We start from the raw sequence: 24,599 nt of genomic DNA, 5'->3' as shown, positions 1-24,599 counted from the left end.
ATGAGCACAACAGCCCCTTGCAGATTTTGGCTGCCTCAACCATGCACACCTTCCAGCACTTTCTATTCCCCGCAACTCCTTTCCAGTTCTTTATCCTCAGAACACTTGGGTTTCTTTCCACATCACCCAGCCATCTATTTGGAGGTCTTTCTCTGGCCCGGAATTCCATAGAATTTTTAAAAGTGCATATTTTGAAGCCGCTGTTTTCAGGGCTTCTCCAGATATAGCTGAGCTAACTTCACCTATTGCTTCATATGACCTATGTTATCTGTGGTTGCCTATAGAGTTTATATAATTCAAAATTGAATCTAGTTTGCCAACATTCTCTCTCTAGTACTGGGCCAAAGATAGTTCTAAGGATCTTCCTAAAATAAAGCAATCTAGCTTTAGTACACATAATATCTTCTACTTATCTATTTGGAATCTATTTTTCTATACCTTTTTTTATGTTTTGATTGCATTTTAAAAGTAAATTGGATACCTATCAGCTATCTTTACTTGAAAATGCTAGTAAATTCATTTATTTTAATTGCCTATCCAGATTACTGTGATCTTATACATCTTCAAAAAATTGTTCTTTAATCAAACATTTTTTAAGCATAGAATTTTTGACTTTTCTATAGAATTTATAATGAATTATATTGTACAACAGTATTTCAATTCCTCATTTTTATAAATTGGTGCTTACTTTCAATATTGTATGCAAAATACTTTTTGTTACTCAGGAAAGCTTTACTTACCTTGAAAAAGAAGATACTGAAGAGAAAAATACAGACGCTTTGCAAGAATTACCAAAATTATCTGGTAATATTACTGACATGACTATGTGTGCTATATATCCATTACTTGCTCTGACTTCTGATACAGGTAAATAAATATTTGTAATATTTATGCTCTTCCTAATAATTCATTGCATTGAAAATTATTATAAAACAGTTGGTTACTTTTGCTGTTAAAAGAGTTTAATTAAGAAAAAGGAAAATCTTAAAGGATACTTGTGCATTGACTGCTTATCAATGATTATTTGCTGAAGATAATCATGTTAATATTTTGTCTGTACTTATAAAGAACAAGCACGTAAGCCTAAAGTTAACCAAGGGCATGTGGTTAATATACAAATATCTCTTAAAATTTTGTTTGTTGAATAAAATAATTTAAAAAGAATATTTATTTATCAAATGAGTAGTGACATAGCCAAGATGGTATAGATACTCCATCTCCACTTTTAAAGGGTCCCTTGGTATCAAAATATTTATATATTTATATCATTTTTTAAAATAAATATAATGAGGGGATAAAAATGTTATACTCTGGGCATTTCTTACCTTCGTTACATCATTATCAATGAAACCCTTCATAGTTATTGGAAGTAGCAGGTCATTTTGTGAAGAAAATGTTTAATTACTAAATTTTTATGTTGTGTAAGAAAATTTAAATTTATGTATTCAACCTCTTTCTGAGCATTGACACATTTATGTATATTTAGTTATTGTTTAATTAATCAATAAGAAAATGGGTTCTTTAATCATCATCTTGAAAGAATATGATAGAAGGAGATTTTTATTTTATATCCACTGGAATCTGCAACTCCTTTTTGTTAAATTATTACATTTTTTTTAAAAATCTCATATGTCTAAATTATTTTAGATTTTAATCTAAACTTTCAAAAGTGTAATTATTTTTTTATTGTCTGTTAAGAAAATAGGAAAAAAAAAAAAAAAATTGTTTTGATATGTAGATCTTCAACTTATGATCTGTTCATCTCTAATTGACAAGTCATATTTATGTTTTTTTAATCACTATTTATAAAAATTATATCAATGACAAAAAATTTATATTTATTTGCATAATTATAATAAGTATTTTTTGAAATTCACATAAAAAGGGAATGCACCTCTCCTGTTTTAAGGAAAGATTACTAATTTCCACATTGATGTTTATGTGATTGTATCTTGTGCAACATTTATGAATGTATTTCAATAAATCAGTTAATTTTTTTTATGTTAAAAAACAGATTTCAGGCTTAATCAAGGGTAATACCAAACAATACTAAGGCGACAGAAATTTTCATATTGTTTTTTTTTTTTTTCAGATTCTTCAGTATACATTAGTAAAAATAATCTAGATTTCACAATCATAAATAACTATTTGAAATAAAAATTTTAATTTATTTATAATTTATCTTTATTATATTACCTTAAAATTGTAGGACCCCCCCCCCCAAAAAAAAAAAAAAAAATTCTTCCATAAATGATCACAATAGCACTGAAATTCAAGTGCAATGTGGAACTGCAAGAATCTCAATGGAATGAGATTTTGCCTTTGCAAAGAGCCCCCCCCCCCCAATTCAAAAATTATTTTCATCACTTATGTTCAGTTATAAGAGTTATGAATGAAAATTGCATTAGATTGTAGATTAGACATTAGATTAGTTAATCTCTTGAGCTCAAATTTAAGCTTTTTGACCTAAAAATAGACATTATAATAATTAAAAAAACCAAGATGATCAAAAGAGAAATATAACTCCTTCAGATAATATATTTAATGAAAAATTAAGTAACAACTTTCTCGACAGGTTCTCAAATTCTGTTATAGATAATTTCTGAGGCACCATAAAATAAAACCCATATATAACTTGTTATTGTATGTTTGATATATATATATATATATATATATATATATATATATATATATATATATATATATATATATATATATATAATAATTTTTAAATATATATTTGTTTAAAATTATATATGTAATGATATTAATCATTCCCACAGGTTTGGTCTCTGTCTATAATTGGATTGCTAAAGAAATTATTTGTTCTTATTCCTACATATTATCAGCAACTACTGTCATATGGCCAAATCCTAAAGTACTTAATTTTGAAAAATATATTACTGAAAATTTTTATTGAAATTGAAAATTTATTTTTTCCTTTAGATAATTTTATAGCTTGCTGTTTTTATTTTTTTAGGAAAATTAAAATTATTTTTCTTAAATATTTTTATATATTTAAATTTACTTATTATATTATAAAATATATTTTTATTAAATATATATGACATGCATCAAAAAGATTAGAGGTGTTTTCTATCAGAAATATTAAGTCAAATTTATTCAAGATCAGAAAGCTATGCCAATTAGACTGAAAGTCTGATATCAGAAAGAAAATATGTATATAGTTATTGCAAGTAATGCTGGCTTGTTTAAAGTATCTATAACTGTTTGTGAATCATGTACTGTCTTCTGGATTAATATATGTATTGAAAAGAATGCAACGAAGAATTTTATTGAGGTGAAATTGTTATGGAAGTTGGACCTTATATAATTTTTCACTTTTTATGCTTTTGGAATTTTTTTAAAATTATGGTGGAATTAAAAAAACAACACTTAACTAATATGTTAACTTTTCTTCTAAACATCTTCATTATAAATCACTTTACCAGTTAAAATCTTATATGATACCAATTTCAAATTCAAGAAATTTATTCATTTCTTAAATTTGCCTTATTTCTTTTCTATAATTAAGGATAAGTGCAAAAGAAATATATTCTATTGAATAAAAAAAAGCAAAAAATAAATAAATAAATAAATAAAAGATTTTATTATTATTTTTTTGGTTGCATGAACTAATTTTTTACTTAAATTTTTTTTTGTATTCATACAGATTGATTTCTCTTTGCATATTTAGTTGGATGGTGTTGGTGCTTCAATAATTGTAGGTTTTGGTGATGGTACTCTACGTTGGTTCAAGTTAGTAAAAGAGGATGCAAAACAAACACCAGAACAGAATTTGGACTCTGAAGAGAAGGAGAAAGATATGACAGATGAAGAAAGAGAGAAAATAATACAAGAGGAAGATGGAACTAAAGCTTCCAACGAGGCACAAGAAGGAAATTTAGATCTTAATATTAGCAAAAAACAAGAAACCAGTTCTTCAGAGGAAATGCTTGTTGAAGACAAAGAACAAGATAGCATTAGTGAAATTTTGCAACACAAGGACAATGAACATGAGCATGTTGCTGCAGATGAAAAAGAAGAAGATGAAGAGTATAACTTAAAATTACAAGCTGTAACTAAACCCCATACAGATGCAATTAGTTGTTTAGGTGTTAATGAAGAGTCATTAGTTCTAGTTTCACAGGTATTATATTTTTACATGTTGAAAGCTTAAATTTCTGTTTTGTCTCTCTCTTTCTCTCTCTCTCTCTCTCTCTTCCCCCCCTCTCTCTCTGTGTGTAAATATAAGATAATATTTATGGAAATAATAACTTTCTAGAACTTTTTAGAATTTAACTAATTTATGTTATAAAATTAAATTTCTTTTGATTGTATGTAATAATAATTATTTTTCTAAATTAATAGTATGAGCTGGATATAAAAGTCATACATATAATATAAAATATGTTTTAAAATGTTATGTATGATGAAATATTTCTTTTATTAAATTATGTTACATTTAATTTTTTATATTTCTTGAAAATATAAAATTATTGTAAATATTATTAATTTTGTCTAAAAATCAAATGATGTTTGTTATTAATATTTGCAGATTTAAGCATTATTTTGATCTGAAATTTAAATTTATACCTTTTTTATATTCTTTTTATTTACTATTGAATATCCTTAAGTTCATTTTATAATTGTAATAGTTTAGTATTTTTTACTACCTTATTAAAGACTTTTTAAATGTTTTTCAATATAGGGTTTGGATTCAAAATTATTCTTTTTCCATTTGAAAGATTTTGACTTTATACCTTTGGGCTTTTATATAAATAATCATATAGTTAATAGTTTTGGATTTCTGAATTATAGCAATGATTCTGAATTTAATCAGGTATGTAATTTTCTTTCTAATTTTATTACAATATACATTCTTATATCTTAAAAAATGTATATTAATTGAATTTTTGCAAAACAGGTTACTTATTTTAAGATGCTGTTAGAGAAGATAACAAATATTTTATTACTATTCATAAATATTTATATGATGGAAATAAGCATGCATTTTATTATTATTGTTATTGTAAAAATTCATATTTATTAAACAACTATGTTATTAGAATTTTTTCTTTTCCTATAAGGCATAGTTTTTCTTCCATGCTATATTTTAAGAAAAAATAATGGAAAGAGAAGGAAATATTTAAATGTTAGAAAATTTTGGTATTAAATTGAAAAAGATGCTTAAAATGAAACACTCTTAAATAGTACTGCTTCTTATTTAAAAGGAATTTTAGAATGCTCCAGTTTCAAGAGGTTTTTTTTTTTTCCCTTACTAACTTGCAGCTGCTTTATAATGTGCATAATATTCTTTTATATCAATTTTTGGTATCTACTTTGCTCTGATGTTTTAAATTTATATTTAGAAGCAGAAAGCACTTTATCAAATAATATTTAAATATGGTTGTATTTATTTTTGAATTTATGATTTCTTTACTGATAGCTTTTCTCTCATAAACTGATATTTTTATATTTTTGAAAGATGTAATGTGTAACTTAAAAGTTCAATTTAATCAGATACATTTTTCTGAAAATCTATCCTAGAAGGGTTTCTTTTATAGATTTTCCTCATATTTAATTATAATATAATTTTATATAAGAAAACTATTGTTTGAGAAGCATATATTTAGCAAGCTAAACATTTAAAACGGTATTGATGTATTTTCATGAAAAAAAGTATAATTATTAACTTTTTTCAGGATTCAGTACATCTTTTGATATTTTGTAAACACAGTTATATATTAGAAGTTGATATTCCAAGCATATTTTCTGATGCAACTGATGATTCTCGCTTGACTTATTGCATTGAAAAATTTAATTGCCAGATTTATAAAATTAATGGACTTTTAAAATATCACGAGGTAATCAAATTTTCATTTACTACTTTTATGAATTTACAAATAATTAATTAATTTTTTTATTATTATTTTCTTTTTATAAACATCATTTCTAATTAAAACAACTACAATTTTACCTTACTCCATCAAAGTACAGAAAAGAATAAGAATTTAAAAAATAGAAAATGTCAACCATTCATCTTTATTTATAAAAAAATATTTTCACTGTTGTTGTATGATAGAAATATCATAGTTTGTTTCTTGTTATATTTAGTTTTAAAATATGATTTCAGTATTTCTTGTATTGAATACACATACATTTTATATGAATACTTACCAAATTAATTAACATAGTTTGTTAACTCAAAATTTTTCCATAATGGCTTTAAATTTTTTTTCTGAATTGATTTGTTATAATAAAATTAACCACTCTTTAAATTTTTATTGTATTCAGATGATAAATTCCAGAGTTATAGGATTTTTAAAAATGTCGCTTCCAATGTTAAATGAGTCATGAATTTTTGATAATATCTCGGGAATTATTTTATATTTCTCAAATATTTCTTTGCACACTTTAAAAAGTTTACCATTTTATTTCATAAAATCATGAAATAAATGTATAAAGAACACAAATTTAATATTTTTGTTATGAATTTTTAAAGGTGAATGTGGGAAAAAAAGTGAATTGTAAACATAGTAAAATTTTTGCATTTAAGCAAAGCTGACATGCTAAAATGCTGGACTCCCCTCCCCCCCAACAAAAGTTGCTCATATCTCAATTAGTTTTCGAAATATTCATGAAAATTGTAAAATTCGCTCAGTTGATTTGCAATGTCTATTTTTTGAAGGACCATGTATTAAATTTATTTCTATTGATAGATCCACTTTTCATGAAGTACGAACTTCAAAGGCTATTATAATTCTGCAGCTAGTTAAACATTAAATTTATTTTCAGATCAGATATTTTTTATATAGCATAATTTTTGATTGATTTAAAAAAAATTTCCTACACTCTTGATATAAAATCTGATTTCAAGACAGATTGACTGTTGGAATGTTTAATTAATTTTTACTCTTTACTCACAATTATTATTTGCAAGTAAATGAAATGGAGATCCAAGGAAATGTGTATCATTCCTGACCATTCAGTAAATTAATTAGTGCTAAATAAGAAAATTAATTAAGACCTATCATTTGTATACTCATTGGTTTAATATTGAGCACTCATTCATAATTTTCTTTAATTAGGTTGAGAATACTTTTAAAATATCTGTAAGGCGATTCCCTCAGAGTTATGAAGCAGTTTTCTCTTTGTAATTGCTATTATGACAGAACATAATTTTCGAACCTCTAATTCGAGTTATTATAGCATGATAATGTGCTTGGTTTAATTAATATGTATTTAATTGTCTCGATTACATAAGGCATTGCATAACAGAAAGAATGTCCATTACTCTGTCATTCTAATAATAGCATAAAGTAGCAAATTTAATAAATCTTCTATCTGATTAATAATAATTTTGCCTGTAAATAAAAGTCTATCCTTTTAATAAAAATCGATAATTTTAATAAATGTCTTTACAATATTCTCATCTTACTAATCAGCATCTTTTTAAGAAAAAGGAAATAAGGACTGAACAATGTATTTCATTCACCATAAAAATTTCGTAAGACGGATTAATTAAAAAAAAAAACCCTAAATGTTTAGTTGATTTTAGAAGTAAAGAAAATGCTTCAATATTTAAATAAAAAGAAAAAATATTACTCTGAAAAATCATATATTAAAGATAAATCTGCGTCATGTTGTTTGTTCCTCCAAAATTTCTATAATAAAAACGTAAAAAACAAGCTTTTTTTTTCTTTTTTTTTTTTTTTGCAATTGACAAGCTCAGATTTACTTAATATAATCCCTGATGGATTGACTCTTTTTTTGCAAAGCTTTCAGGAAGCAAAATTAAGTATCTTAAGAATTACTGCAAATTTTGCAACAAAATTTGATACATATGCAAAAAAAGGCCTACTCAATCGAATATTTAAAAATATCGATTTCTGTAATGCAAAAATTTTTAGATAGTCATTAATTCGATTAATCAGTTTGCCTATCTCAACAAACCTGTCCCTTTACCCATTTCTATTGACACCAATTTTGAGAAAAGGCTATAATAAATAACAAAGTTACAAAGATGTTCTTTTTAGTTGTTGTTGCTGATGACTATACTTTAATGTTATAAACAAACAATGTGCAATAGTGAATTTAAATTGGACAGTTTCTCATATTTTATACATATTATAAATTTTAATTTGAAAAATATTAAAGTTATTAAAATTTTCTGAAACTATAAAATAATTTATCAAAAAATTTCATGAATCTCTAATAAATGTAAATGTGGTTCAAAACATTGAACCACATTTTATAGCACTGTGATTCAAAAGTGCTAATTGTTTTTCTTTTTACCTTGAAATTAGAATATAAAATCGATTGAAAAATCATTTTCTACTAAAAGTATGGTATTAGTTAAGATTTTAAGCAGCAAAGAAGAATACAAATCCAGAAAGATTTTGTCTCAGTTTAAGCAGATTTAACTCAATTATTTAAAAAAATAGATAAATTTTCATGATGTTGGAAAATATTTATTTACCTCTCTCTAAGAAAGATATAATTATGAAGATATCAGCAAGAAAGATTTAATAATTATTACATAATAAGTATTTTTCAAATTGTGCTTTTGTAAATATTAACTTCAAATTTGTTTTCAGTTGGTTTTCCTTGATGAGGAGAAGGAAGATATATAATCCTAAATATTGTTATTGAAAATATTAATATTATTGAACTTTCATTTTATTTGTATCATATTTAAGATTTTTTCTCCATTATCTTGCAGTTGGGAGATCGGGTTTCTGACATTAATCTTGATGAAGTATCTGATATTGGAAGAGATGTTTTGCTAAATTTGAAATATCAGGAAAAGAAAAGTAATTTTTTTATATTTTAAAATTTTTATAATTTATTTTTTATACTTTTTCAGTCCTGGATGCTTTGGCTAGACACGGATAAACCCAACATATTTATAATAATACTTGAAAAACTATAAATGTTAATGCTTATATTTATGCTTCTAATTGCAGTCAAGTTAACAGATAACGGATACTTGTATGTCAAAAGAATTTGACTAATGTTATAAATTGATATAATTTTAAAGTTTTTGTATAAGAATTTAATGACTGATAGTTACAAATCCCTTGGATGAGTTTTCATCAATGCAAGATTACTTAATTGCTTATATTAACTATCTACTTAAGCTATTAAATTGATATCTGTGAGTTATTGCTTGTATTAGACAAATTAAGAGATATTTATGACATATATAAAATAGTTTAAGTTGATTTTTTAAAACGTAAATAAAAATAAGATATAGGTGTTATTCTTAAAATATTTCATTAAAAAATAAAGTTTACAGCACAGTTATATGAGTTTTAATGTTAATGACTTTTGATGCACCTTTAATAATTTTTAATATACTTTTATAAAAATTTCTTTTATATAATTTTAATATACTTGCATAAACTTAAGTTTTACTAAACTTTTAGTGTCCTATTTTTTCCTGTGTATTCTTATAAATTTATCATTATTAATATTATAATTTTTGATCGATTCATTTGTTTTCTATATTTATGTTTTTATTAACAAAAATCCGTTACTAATTTTTCTTGCAGAATTTTATGATCCTTAATTTTTTAACCCTAGCATATATAACTTTATGTGGTCTTTATGAACCTGCCAGATAAATAAAATGTATTTTAAATATCAGTAGTTATCAAATTACCAAAAAATGATTTTATATATATTAATTTTTGTCACATTCATTGAATTGAGTATTTTGCTTCTTGTCTTTATTAAAAATGTAGATTATGCGCTGGAATTTTACTATGTGCATCGAATTAAATAAAATGTTATTTAAACAAAATTTAGAAAAAAGAGAAGCTAAAGAACAAGAACTTGGCATTTCTGGTCCTCCTGTGCCTCCTAAAATTTTAAGCCATCTACCTTCAAAATTCCCTGGTCGATTATGGCTTTCCTTGGTAAGTCTGTTAAATGTTACCTTTATTATATATATATATAGTATAAACAAACAATTTTTGTTTTATTGTGCTTCAGCAAGTTGCATATTCTGTATTTAGATAATATAAATATTGTAAAGCTTTATAATTCTAAGCTTCAAGCAGCTATGAATGCAGAAACACTTCATTCAAGTTTACTTAATCTGGTTCAGGTACAGGTGTTTCATAATCTCTTCTATTATGTTCATAAAATTTATAAATCTGTTTTTGATAATTAAATAAAACTTTCTTCGAGTTTACTTTGATTCACCGTCGAAACAACTATAGTAAAAATAAATAAATAAATGGACCATTGATAAAAGTTGTTTAAATGTAACTATGAATAAGTGACATCAACCAGAGGTTTTTTTTGTTTGTTTGTTTGTAATGAGTTGGAATAAGCTTATCAAAAACTTTAAATAAATTTCATCAAATTTAAAATGATAGTAATAATTTTTTCAAAAAAGGAAATGATGAAAATTGAATGATTAAACAGCATCAATCACTATTTAGATTATATTAAATAATAATAAAATCTAAAGCAATCATGCGACAGTGGAAATTATCATATGTGATTTATATCCAAATTTTAGTTGGAAGATATCTGTCAGTTCTCCATGGAAGTTTGTTAATTTAATGATTGATTATAATAAAAAGTCTTTTGCTAACCATATTATGGAATTGATTGGTTTTTACTGAATATTTTTTCTATTTTTTACTAAGTCAAACACAATATTTCACACTTTTCCGATAAATGGATATGGCTGGAAGTAGCTGTGAATAAGATAACACTGATTGTTAATATCTTGTACATACTAAAATAATTTAATTTTTAAATTATATTTACTTTTTATTTAAGAAACAATATCCATTGTAATTTTGGAAAGAAAATTATAAATGTTTACCCTCAGCTATTGAATGCTTTTTGTAAAAATCTTAAATGAATTGGAATTTTTGATGGAATATCATGTCTTCACTAGTTTACATTCATGCATTTGAATAATAAAATACAACCAGAAATTTAAAATTTTCCACATGAAGGTTATGTGAAATGCTTTGATCTTTATTTTAATAACCTATAATGCAATAAATTTAATAATAATACATTGATTCCTAAATATTAAATTCTCAAAAATTCCTTTACTAATAAAATATTAATTTTTAATAAAATTACAAAATATTTTCAAAATGAATTATTAAAAAAGAGTTTCTTGTATTATAATTCATGTTTCAGGGCAAAAATGATTCTGGATATCTTTTTGAATTCCAATTTATTAAGGAATTTCAAGAGGAACCTATAGAATTTATTCCATGTAGAGCCGTTGAAATCATTACTGCCAACTATGTTCCTATTATTTCCATGAATTTCAGGTAGATTTTTAATTTGATCTTTATATCTAAAACATTGAAACATTTGCAAATATGAGTTAAAAATGAATAGTAATAATAAAAGTTATTAAAATTCTGAAAATTCTAATATTATATTAATCTTAGCTAATAAATTATAAAGTGAGATTGTATTTGGCTGTAATTTGTTGACGTTAAACCAGTTTAGAATAGGTTTCAAAAGTTTGAAAAACAGTTTTTAATTGATCAAACTAAAGACTTTTGTCAACTATAACTTAATTTTTGAATATACAAAAAAATAAAAGATCATAATTTAAAAGTAATAGTTCAAAATATAGATGAAAACAACTTCAAATTAAGAGAGCTCTGCTACTTGTTGAATTTTTCTCCCCATTCAAAAACACAATAGAACATTTAGAAGTTTAAAGTATAACTTTCCATTTTCATTTTGATCAAAATCAACTTAAATTAAGTTGATAGTAGTGAGTTATATAGTATATCAAACATTTGGATTATAAATTATTGCTTATCCTTTAAATGAGTATACTTATTTTGTTAAGTAATTTATTAATTAAATGTTGTTCACCTTGATAAGCTCTTTTATATTATGTTAATGAAACTGTTTGTTAATTTAACAGAATGGAAGAAAGATACAATTGTGTTACTGTCTGATGTAACTTTGCCCCATTTTTCATATTAGATACTTTTGATGTTGTTTCAGCATTTATTTCACACATTATGAGAAACATTTACCACTCATATTGAATCAGTTTAGAGCATTGTTGAAATATAATTTTTTTAACAGATACATGATGCAGAAATATATAATTTCATTAATATATTCATGGATTTTTAATAAGTAAAATAAATCTGTATTTAGGTATTATGTAATCTTGATTAGAATTTTAAGCCTATTTAATATTGTAAATATTATTGCTATTCTGATTTTTAAAATGAAGCAACCAGTTGTATTAATATATTTTATAATCAATTTAGTTTTTGTGGAAAGTTTTTGTATATGGGCCTTGAAGATGGGACACTGCATTATTGCTGCTTGCATGATCTTTTTGAACCTTCATCCAGTTATGGCTTTGAAAAATTGGAAGTTCCTGGTTCTGCTCCCCATAGTGTTGAAAATGCATATGCTTCACCTGATGGAAGGTACTATTTCATCGTTTTATTCTTCCAGACAATTTTATAATTAATTTAGTTAATAAGATTTTTAAATTTGGGTTTATTGTATTAAGTTTACTTTAAATGTAAAGGTCCTCCTTGACTTATGAACAAGTTCTTTCCAAATGATAAATTGTCAAGTAACTCGGATTTATAATTTAGGAAATAAATTTGGTTTATATTTTTCAATAGTATATTTTCATTGAAATGAGTTTGAAATATTGTACATAAAATAACAAAATTTTAATCTATGTACAGATTATTATAATTATTTTGCAAATATTTTAATTGTTGTAAGTAATGTGATATATATATATATATATATATATATATATATATATATATATATATATATATATATATATATATATATATATATATATATATATATAGATAGATAGATAGATAGATAGATAGATAATCACATTATATATATATATCATTATTGTATAATATGAGATTTAAGACAATCAGCGAGATATAATTACACATTTTTCATAAATTTTAAATCATATGATGAAAATATAAACCTGAAATTTTATTTATTATTTTTAATTTTTTTTTTTTTTTTTTTTTTTTTTTTTTTTTTACCTGGTGTCATATATTTCTCACAGTAAGCTATATATATATATATATAATATTATATGTTGTATGGACCTTAAACAAAAATATTATTTAAAATTACATTTTATTTTGATTTTTTTTTTTTTATGGTTTTTAAGTATGGATGGGCATTAGTCACTTTTATACATTGAAAAAAAGATTAAAAATGGAAAATTATTTCAATTTTTTTAAAACAAACTTGCATTTTTTGGATATAGTATTGAATAGAGTTTTGCATATAATTTCTGTAAGGTTTGGGCAGCTAAGTTGGATATAAATTATTTGTAATTAAATTGATATTTTTTAATGATTTTTCTGAATTATTTTAAAATAACCAAACTGCATGGGCCTTTTTAAAGAATCGGTTCTCTTCTTGCCTTGCTCATTCACTCATAGATTGAAATAAATTGAAAACTCATTTATTGAATTTATTGTGATGGGACAAATAATCATTTTCTAATTTTAGTTTTAATGAAGTATCATTATTGTATAATATGAGATTTAAGACAATCAGCGAGATATAATTACACATTTTTCATAAATTTTAAATCATATGATGAAAATATAAACCAGAAATTTTATTTATTATTTTTAATTTTTTTTTATTATTTTTTTTTACCTGGTGTCATATATTTCTCACAGTAAGCAGATTTTCTTAAACCATATGTTATATTATTTACAGTTTTTGCAAAAAGCTCTTGATGGTGTGCAATATTATGGCAAACTGACATCAAATTAGGGAAATGCTGAATAATCTGAAAGCTGGAATTTCCTATTTCTTTCGCATGCACTGTGCTTAGTGTAAAACGAGGACTTTTCATCCATTAGATTTACATCTATATCTCAGTACTTTTTTAAAATAAAAAATAATATAAATATCAAATTCTGTAAAATAAATATCATATATATATATAATCTGAGTGATTTTTTTAAAATTTCATAATGTTGTGTGGAACTTGAAGATCTAATATAAGCATTTACCAATTTAGTTATAATATTTGCAAATCTTTTATTTCTCTTTGAACTAAAATAAGCAAGTGTTTCCTTGATTGTGGTTTGTTTAGAAACTGATTAGTGCTGCTTCTATTCACCAAATCAGTCTCCATAAAAAAGTGAAAAAAATTATTTTAAATTAAAAAATTAAACTGTAATTTCATTAATATATAGTGAATTTATTTTACAATTTGCATAAAATTTATCATATTGGTGGAAAGGGCTTATTAGTAATATTCAAAGTAAGTGAAAAGCAATGCTAATTCAATAAATTTTTGTAGAGAAGGAAATCACAATGAATTGTTCTGCCCAATTTTCCTGTTAAGAAGGGTTTACTTGAATTAGTATTGTTATGATAATATGATCACATATATTAAGGAAAAGAAAAACTTCTATTTGGATAATATCATGTATTTATCCTGATGGTTTAACAATATTTTCTTGCCCTGTCTTTATTTTTTTCTGTTGATGTATGATCTTAATGAACAAAAATATGGGCTGAAAGTAAATGCTTCTTGATTGCCAGGTTGATTACCAACTTAGCCAAAATAATCCATATAGGAAATTCAATTTCAAGAAATTTTCATTTGTTTCTTAATATAACAGTGCAAAATTTCAAAACTTTTACTTCTGGTCACTTCATTTTCTGCTATATTTTAGATTTTGGCCTTATATTTTAACTAAATTTTAAAAAATGCAAAATTTAGAAAAAAAGATTAAAATTTGAGCTAATAGTTCTGGAAAGTTCTGATTTCCTTAGGTGAAATAATAATAATTTTGTTAGCAATCATTTAAAAATTTATAGTATTCTAATTATATCTTCTTTAAATTCTTATTTTATATTAGTATGCAATTATTTTTCAAGTTATTTATTTTTCTTTTTAGCTATAGTAAATTCATTGTATAGCTTCAAAAGCTGCAATTTGTGTTTTCTCAGTTTATTTATAACAAATAATTTCTGGGTTTGCTGTATATTTAAAGAAAAGCCTGTTAATAATAATATCAGAGAAACTTGAGCTTTTTATTTATTCTTTAAAAATATTATATTCTTTCTTCTTAATTGCTTATTAAATTTCAAAATATGTTTTATTTTCTAATATGTTTTATGATAAATAATAAACAAGCTCTTATGATGTAAAGGTTTATAATAATTCATGAATAATAAAACCAGTTTATAGATTTCACAAGAATTAAATCACAGAAGATACAGAGATGGAAGGAGCTCAAGTCCATGCACGATTGCATTTTCTCACTGCTTTCCGACTAGCCTTTGATTTTTTGCTGATTACAAATCCTAATAATTTCCTACTCTATATTTGAATTATTTACTTTCCGAAATCACAGTGCTATTGAAAATATTCATCTGCTCTATATTATGTACTTCCAAAAACCAGAGTGCTGTTGAGAATATTCATTGTATTAGGTTTTTTTCTTTAAATTAGCCTGATTCTTTCAACTGCATTCTTGATCTGAATTGATTGATATAGGTAAAGTTACTCGTCCTGATTTGCCAATTGTAAGATTCATTATGATTTTTTTTTCAACTTTTTTATAATATCTCATCTAAGAGTCAAAAACTATAATGATAATTTGAAAGTCCCCTCCTCCCGTCCACCATCTTTTTTTAACACATTGATTGTTTCGTATATAGAATTCTCAATGAAAAGCAATATGAGATCAAATTGATTGTTGAATTATTTCATGATAGAAGTTACAATGTTATATTCAAATGATTTGAATAATTTTGATTAATTAATGAATAATTAATGATTCAAATAATTTTGAAGTTTAAATGGGAAGTAGCAGATGACAAATATACAATGAAAAACAACAATATGAAAAATAATCAAATTTAATTTTTATGGTGAGCGAGGTAGTTTTAAGTTAATCTTTAAGCGAGGTAGTTTTAAAGCCATAAAAAATACATATAGAAAAATGTTAGCCTTTACCTATTAAAAACTAATAAGGAATATTGTTAAAAGTAAGTTCCAAATTATTAATTTAAACTATCATTATCATTAAATATATATGATCATTAAATAGTCGTATCGAATTACATTCAAATGGTTCTAATCTCTAATTGAATCCATTTGATTTTATAGGTCTAAATATAAATTCTAATGATAAATTTTATTTGATGAACTCTTTATTTTTTACTAGAAAATTAATTTTAAATTATTAAAGCATATTTTTATAGAAATTCAAGAATTATTTTTAATTTGGTAATTTTAGAGAATATAACATTATGAGTTCCACTCACTTTTATAAAAAACAAATTGCAAAGCTTGATTAATTTTTATTTACAGTTTACTTACAAGAAGTGGTGATGATAGCCATAGAATTGAATTTAAATTGAATATGGTTGGACACAAAGATGTAATTGAATATGGAGCTTTACCTTCATTTCCAAGTGTAATATTTTTATCTGAATTTTTAAACATTTAATTAAAAACAAGATTTGAAATGATGTGTGCAAGAAAAAAGTTTTCAGTGTCTTTTAATAACTTTGAAGGAGAAATGTTCTTTAATTTTTTTTATAGCATAGCAAATTGATCTTTTTCTGTATAAATATGTGTATCAATTTTTTTAATATACAAAAATTATTGTCTATTGTTTTAACATATTTTTAAATTAAAAAGAATTTTAAAATTAGTCATTTACCTGAATAAAACTTTCCCTAAAACAAAAGTGCTTAAACCTTTAAAAAATCACTGAAATTAATATTTTATACTAACTATTCAATACTCTGTATAGTATAGATTCATATAATTTATTAGAAGTGATATATATTTTTATTCTGCAAATAACTGAAAAGTTTGTAATGAAAAAAAAAAAGTACATTTTTACCATACTCAATTTTGACAGAGCTGCTTCAGATTTTAAATTTTAAATGTAAAATTAATTTCTTATATTTTTTTATATATCAGACATTATTGACTGCAGCCTTAGCAATATTTTTTTGTTTTGTTTAAAAAAAATGAAATGCATGGATTTGAAACTTTTTTTTATTAACATGCTGTTTCTGAAATATTAAATACTACAGTTATTTTGAATTTTTGGCTTTTGATCTTGTCAGTTTTTAGTACTGTATATTCCTAAAAAATGAAACAAAAGAATAAATTAATTCTGAATTTTGTAATTTTAATTTAGTATTTTTTTTTCAGTTTTAGGAAACGCCTTTAAATTTCTGTATATTTTCTTCATATGTAATTGCTTTCACTTCTTTTTTTCACTCTCTTATTTATAGTTCCTTTCATTTAATTCATTTTAGCTTTAAATTTTAAATGAATTTGTCAGTTAAATTTCGAATTTATTCTCAGTTATTTTTAAAGCTTAGTTTTCTTAATTTTATCTTTCACAAGTAAAATTTATTTTATCTATAAAATTAAATAGAACTGCTATAGGAAATGAATTGTATAATGCTATATAATGACACAAATGGTTTTTAAAAATCCCTTAGAAGAGTTCAAAGGAAATATTTGAAGAAATTAGTGGTGAAGAATTGCCTTCTCTTGAAGAAGAGTTGCAAGCAGAATTATTTAAAAAGTACAATCAAAAGCGAGAAGATATAATGGAGAAACTTGAAAAACTCAAAGTTCGTTATCTTTCGTTTAAAGAAGAATATAATAAATATTTGGAAGAGTGTAATTCAAGCTTGAAATATTTGAAAACTCTTCCTGAAGAACTACAATTAAATACAGAGGTTGGAAAACTCTAATGTGATTAATATATATTTTTAATTTCTTTTTTTAAATTTTAATTTTTTAATGCATAGTTACATAAATACCATTCAAAATATTTTTTCTTAAAGTTTTTGTGTTTGTTCTAGTTTGGAACACTTGATATGCTTCAATTTTTCATATGAATGTGGAAATATTTTAAAATTTATTATATTTTGACCCTTTAAGATTATTTCTTGTTGCCCCAAAGCTGTTGAGCTCTTCAAGGAGAAGACCAAAGCACTCCTGAGAGAACAGGATAAGGAATATGAAAGGGATTTAGTGAAAACTTCTTTGATTAAACAAAAGTATTTAGAGTGGTATGTACTGAATATTTCCCATATTTTTAGCCATTTTTTGTATTTGTATTTTAAAATCAGTTTTTTAAGACTTTGATATTTATATGTATTCTATTACAATACCTTTTAAATATTTTATGCTTAACAAGTAATCATTTATTGAAAAATACTTGATGAATGATTTAGTTCCTAAACAAAATTGTTTTTAAAATAATGTTTATAAACAACATTAATTCAAAAGTCTTCAGACCATTTTGCAAAATGATTTTTTTATTTAATTATGATTGCAAATTAATGAACTGTATTTTATGAGAAAATTTTGCTCATTAAAATTTTTTTAAAACTGAAATGAATGACAATTCACTTATTTTAAAGATTTCATCATCCAAATATCTTTTAAAAAGATGCATATTTACATTTTGGTCTTCCAAGGGAGGGGTGAAATGAGATTGAATTGTTTATTTTAGTTAAATTTTGCCTGGAAACTTTCATTTTGATTTAAAACTAACAAAATCTAATTTATTGGTTTATTTTAACAAATTTCAACTACTTAAATAAAATTAACTGCTATCAGTTTTATATCAAAAGAGATATTCATCACTCAGACTTCTTTACTTATGAATGTAGTTAGATCTAAAGTTTTCAAATAAATATTTTTATGCATAATTGTTACCTTAATTTATAATTAAGTTTAACTTTGTTAATTTATTGTTAATATTATATAATTAAGTCTTATTTTTGAATTGAGATGAAACATTTGCTCTTAAAATAACCTGCTTGTGATATTTGTAGTTTCAAATCCAAAATTTCCTCTGAAAAGTTTTTTGTTGAAGAAGAGGGCCAGAAGGTAGAAAATTACAGAGGATGCATCATGCCATCTTTTACTAGAAATGGACAGACAAAATATCAGCAAGTTTATGGAATAAAAGTAGATAGGAAGGAAGAATCTCAGGAACTACCAAGTAAATACCCATCTATTTTTTAAAAAAATTTTCATTGAGAAAGAATTTAAAAGCTCAATTCATGTATGAATTAATTACTGTTTTCAGTATTAGATTTCTGTTATGATATACTTACTATACAGCATTCATAAATATAAAAGTTCTTTTTTTATTATAATTCATGCAAAGAAAAAAAAAGCATCTCTAATGAAATAGAGTTTCTTAGAATTAATATTTTTATTATTGAGGGAAATTGGGCCCAAATTAATGAAATTAATTGACTTTAATGCATGAAAAATTAAGCAAATAGAATATAATTATGCTATTAAGCAAATGTATTCATACAAAATCTTAACTTGCAGTTTCTTGACAATGAGAGAAAATGATTTGTAATTCTTTAAAATTGAATTCTTCCATATGAGATATTGCTTTACAGCTTGCTTACTTTTGTGTATCACGAAACAAAATTATTTCTGATAATGCAATGTTTGTCATAAAAAATTTTTAAGTATTAAAAAATAATTAATTTGATGACTGCATACTTATTTTAAAAGCTTATTATGATTAAATTTATCATGATCTTTTAACATTTCTTCAGTTATTTATATATGTTCTTTTAAAACACTTTTGTTTTGGAAAGCATGCTGATATAAAATTAAATTACTGTTTAATTTCTTATTGAGTGGATAATTCACCCTTTTTCAAATAAAGAAAAGAATTTTTTTAATGAAAATAAAAGAATGATTTATATAAAATATTTTCCATCAAGAGCTACATTAATTTCTCCTCTGTTAAGCAACAAACAATTAGATTAGAAGTAATCTGGTTAGTTTGAAACAATGAACTTATCAAGTAAATTATGTTTTGCATAAAACACAACTACTTAAAAAATCTTATATATAACTTGTAATTTATAACTATATATAACTTGCAAAGGCTATATGTTCTGAATTTAGCTGATGGGAAATAAATTCAAATGAATTGCTTTTAAAGTTTTCTTGATTGGCTGATCACAGATATCTAATATATGACTGAGCATCAACATGTTGGAAAAAAGCACAATCAAGCATTTTGGCATATTATGAACATTTTTATTTCAGTGTTTATTCTAATCCTGGGCTCCTATGTACCTTAAAAAAAAAACCTAAATATCAAAATACTTGCCCTTAAAAGGGCCATAATTTTTGTCTTAAAGTCTTAAAAAAGCCTCTTTTCTATTCTGAAGCCTTAATTTTCCATCTCTTGAATTCCCAGCATGAAAATTCATGAAATTCAAAACTGATTCTTCTGCAGTGCAAAATCGAAAATTCTTAGGGAATTGTGACCTTCATAAAGTTTGTAAAGATTGCTGAATACACAGAAAATAATGAATCAATCTATTAATAAAAGAAAGAAGGACGTGGCACTTTTTCTGCAGATCAACAAAATGTGCATATTTCTTTTGTCTTGGAATCACTCCATATTTTAATTCACTGTTGTATAATTCATTATGCAGTGTTGAAAATTATACCTTTTTAATTGATGAATTATCAAACAAAGTAAATAGTGGACACACTAGTAAAATTCTGGAACTCAAATGATTTACTGATAAACAAGGTATTCAACTTCAGTGTCTATGAATCTTTCAACAATAAAATGCACTTAAATAGCAATTGATGATGACACAAAAAATTAAATCTGAGGAAAGTGATGCAAATTTCAATGGGTAGACCAGCGGTTAATTGAAAGTTCTTCTGCATGATCCAAGAACAAATTGGAGATGAGTTCCTCACTCCAATTTGTGAACATAGTCACTGAATATAGGCAACTATTGTTTACATACTTTGAGTAATGTAATTAAAGAAGGAAACAGAGCAAGTAAATGGAATTTGGATTGTCTTTTTATGGCTGTTTATTGATTATTTATATTCACCAACATTTAAAGCAGATCATATTAAAATTTCTTCCGAAAAGTCATGCAAATTTTGTTTATATAAATAGTTGAAAAATTATGCCAGTTAGAATATTAGAAATTTGAAATGATATAAAAAATTATGTCCAGGGTGCTGAAATGGGCAATTATCAAAATCTAATTGTAAATATACCATAGTAATATTAAAGTTAATTTAACACATGCTAACATAAATCATTTTTTGCTTTTGGCTCAAATGGTAGCATCAGTTTTAAGTCTTTATCTGTCTAATAAACATCTTGCATCATTCTTTGCTAAACACACATGCACGTATAAAAGCCACCTTAAAAGGGCTATAAATTTTCATGCAGAAAAAGTATGGGAATCCTGTAATCTATTAAATTTGGTTATAATGCTCACCATGGGTTTCTGACATCATTAGCTTTTTAGATAAACCAAATACACAAAATAGCCATACTGCTTTGGATATTGTGTTTTGACATATATGGAACAAATTTATATGATCATATCCATATCTTCAGTTTCATGATTATCATGATGAATGCATTCTCCATTTCAAAAAAGAAATATTACTTACATGCAGACATTGCAAAAATGTGTAATTGGGTAAATTTAATGTAGTAACCAATTTCAATTGTGTTTTACAAACTCTTTTTTTTTTTTCATATTTTTTTATGGTTTACTATTCTTCTTGTTATGTTCATGATTAATTTCCTATAGCAATTTCAGCAATAATCTCCAAGATAGAATTATGAAGTAAATTGCTCTGCAAAAGCAGAACAATTTTTGGTTCATCCTTTTATATAAAAATTCATTATACTTCAAGCATATATCATACACTCATTTTTAAGAATAATCTCGTCTTCAAAATGTACGGTTCCCATATATGGTTGAATTCAAGCAACAATATAAAGTAAAATCATATTTATGTACTAAATTTCTATGGCAATGTTTACATAAAATTTAAAAGATAATTTTTATCTGTTTGACACAAATTTTACATATAAGTACTTGCATTTTTGTGCATACATTTCAGTTTGATTTTCTTAATCCATGTACCCAAAACAATTACAACTTTTGGAATTTCAAAGTCAAAGAATTCAACAATTTGCTTTATAAGTATTTGCTGAAATTTTGTCAATTTTTCCTTATTTAGTTGGTAAATCTGATGCGAATAAAAAGAGCAACAAAACAGATAAACTGAAACAGAAACTAACTTCACTCATGAAGGATATAATTTCCTATCCAATAGATGGCCCAGCCACAGATATTATTTTGAAATACAATAAAAGGAAACAGGATCTAGCAGAACGATTAAAACAAGTATGTTTCACTATTTTTCCTATGTTTGTAATTTTGTTTTTCTCCTGTGTGTGTATGTTAAAAACCATATCAGAACATAATCTTTTACATTATGTATAATTTTTTTTATATAAATTGACGTATTTTTATGTATTTATTAGTTTGTTTTATTTAAAGCTCTTTAAATGTTAATTTGTATTTTTCTTTTCTTGCTTACAAAATTTCAAAATGTTTAATAAATTTGAAGTTAAAGCACTATAATGGAAATTACTCATTAATCAGTTATCTTAACCTATGAATTCATTTCATCAAAATAGTTACAAAGTTTGAAAAAGGAGTTTTTTACATAGCTATAGGAGTGGTGTTGTTGCTTTACCTTCATTTTCTATAACTGTTTAAACATGCAGGATCTATGCAATTATATAATCCTTAGCAATATTATACTAGGCAAATATTTAACAACTCATTGTCTAGGAGTGAAATGCCCAAAAAGTGCCATGGTAAGAAATTTAAAAAAAAAAAAAAAAAAAAAAAAAAAAAAAAAAATGCATTGCTTATAGTCTAATTATGCAAATATTTCCTTGCTTTTTTTTTTTTTTTACTATTTGCAGCATTCCTGATAGTTACATGCTGTAGAGTAGTTAATTACAGTCATTACTCAACAAATGGTGTAGCTTTCTTCTCTACTATAGCATATTACTTTATATATTTTTTTTATTGTTAAAAACGGGCTAATGTTATTATATAGCCCTATAGTACTTTATGAGCAAAATTTATACAAAACATCATATAGTTATAAATTGGAAAGTATGTTATGATCAGGTTAATTTTTCACATACTTCTATTATAAGCTTTGCTAATGAAGTGAATGAGAAAAGAAGAAAAATCACAATCTTAGAATTCCAAATTTTAAGTAATTTTAGACTACCAAAGACCTTTTACAGCCATTTTTATTTTTCCAAAACTAATTTTCTCTTAATGAAAATGTAAATGCCTATTGCCATAGAGATATTCTTTTATAAGTGTATGAAGTATTTTTTTCATGTAAGGAGTCATAATTTGGTACAAGAGTAACTTCTTCAAATAGCAACACAGTTGATAAATTTCTTTAAGCTTGCAAGATGACATGAAGTGTGAGAGGAAATTGCGAATTGGTCTAATTGTTGAGATTTCGGAGCACTGTCTAAGTTTTTAAATTACAATATCTCTGAAAAATTAGAAGACTTTACATGTATCTATTGCTTTTATATGAAATAAAAATTAGCGAAATCAGTACATTAATTATTTTATTTAATAGTTTTGATTGAAGATTTCTCTTTTCAAAGAATGCACGAAATTTTTAAGATTTCTTGCAAAAATGAAAGTGGTGAAAAGTAGGAGACACCTCGTAGCGTATTTAGGTGTCATTCATATGAAATAGAAATTTCGAATGTTGATACCATGTTTATGGCTTTGGAACCGTTTCTTTGTTTCTTCTATTTATTTTAACTATGTAGATGGTGTACGGATAGCTGATGGCTGAAGGCAGTTAATTCTATCTGTTATTTTTTGGAATCCTTTTTATAAATTTATATACAATGTACTTTGCTTTTTGGATAATTCTTTACTATATTTTTATTTTGTTTTCAATTAAGCTTTCTAATTTTTTAAAGATTTATGTATTTTTGGTATTTTAAGGTATTTCCATAAGTAACAGAAAAGCTTAGTTTATGTGCCGATTTTTTTTTTTTAATTTTGCATGTAGTAAATCATATTACTCAAGTTTTATATATATAATATATAAAACTTGTAGATAATATTTATAGAAAAACCATTTATTAAATATAGTACATATGTTAATAAAAAGAACTAGTTTCTCTGGGAAATGAATAAAATTGGCTGGAATTTGTAATTTTTTTCCATTGGAGGGATGTTTGCACCTTTTTTTTAAAGATATATTCTTAATGTATGTTTTTTCTTACCTTCATCTAATTCATAAATTTGTCAAGATGACTTTTATGTATATATCAAAGTTTTTATATTTGAACTATGGAAATTTTTTTTGAAATTTATTTATTCAATAGCATTATTGCAATAAAACTGTTATAACTTAAGTATTAAAAGATTAAGTGTTTTAAGGTGATCAGAATGTAGAGACATTTAATGGGAGTAAATTGCATTTGGAGGATTATGATAAGTTCATTTTAGTGATTATTTTTTAATTGCCATTAAATTAAATTTTTTTTTCTAGCGCATTGCCACAGAAGAAGCTCTTGACAACATTGTATTTGATGAAGATAAGTATAAAAATACAAGGAATGAAATTCAAGAATCTTTATACAAGTTTAAAGATACTGTGGGTTATGAGTTTGTATTTCCGAGTATAAACT

The 24,599-nt window shown here is 24.4% G+C and overlaps 1 protein-coding gene across 1 annotated transcript; it reads left to right on the top strand.

The window, feature by feature from the left end:
• On the top strand, positions 1-24,599 carry LOC129974223 (uncharacterized). The gene is made up of 14 exons (XM_056087542.1): positions 1-144; positions 726-867; positions 2,784-2,878; positions 3,698-4,150; positions 4,712-4,843; positions 5,706-5,867; positions 8,726-8,816; positions 9,814-9,923; positions 11,176-11,312; positions 12,285-12,449; positions 17,966-18,096; positions 18,868-19,037; positions 22,085-22,251; positions 24,461-24,599. The coding sequence occupies exons 1-11, from the start codon at positions 1-3 to the stop codon at positions 18,024-18,026; spliced, it is 1,692 nt and encodes a 563-aa protein (XP_055943517.1). The 3' UTR covers positions 18,027-18,096; positions 18,868-19,037; positions 22,085-22,251; positions 24,461-24,599.

Source organism: Argiope bruennichi, chromosome 1, assembly GCF_947563725.1.
Source record: "Argiope bruennichi chromosome 1, qqArgBrue1.1, whole genome shotgun sequence".
Taxonomy (NCBI): Eukaryota; Metazoa; Arthropoda; class Arachnida; order Araneae; family Araneidae; genus Argiope; species Argiope bruennichi.
Note: the sequence above shows the minus strand (reverse complement) of the source record. Positions and strands in the feature narration are given on the sequence as shown.

Bases quoted from the DNA above. Each gene is read 5' to 3' on its own strand.
- LOC129974223 (XM_056087542.1), top strand. From the start codon at position 1: ATGAGCACAACAGCCCCTTGCAGATTTTGGCTGCCTCAACCATGCACA. The intron at 2,879-3,697 runs GTACTTAATTTT...TTGCATATTTAG, and splicing joins TCATATGGCCAAATCCTAAA to TTGGATGGTGTTGGTGCTTC. The intron at 9,924-11,175 runs GTAAGTCTGTTA...TTCATGTTTCAG, and splicing joins GTCGATTATGGCTTTCCTTG to GGCAAAAATGATTCTGGATA.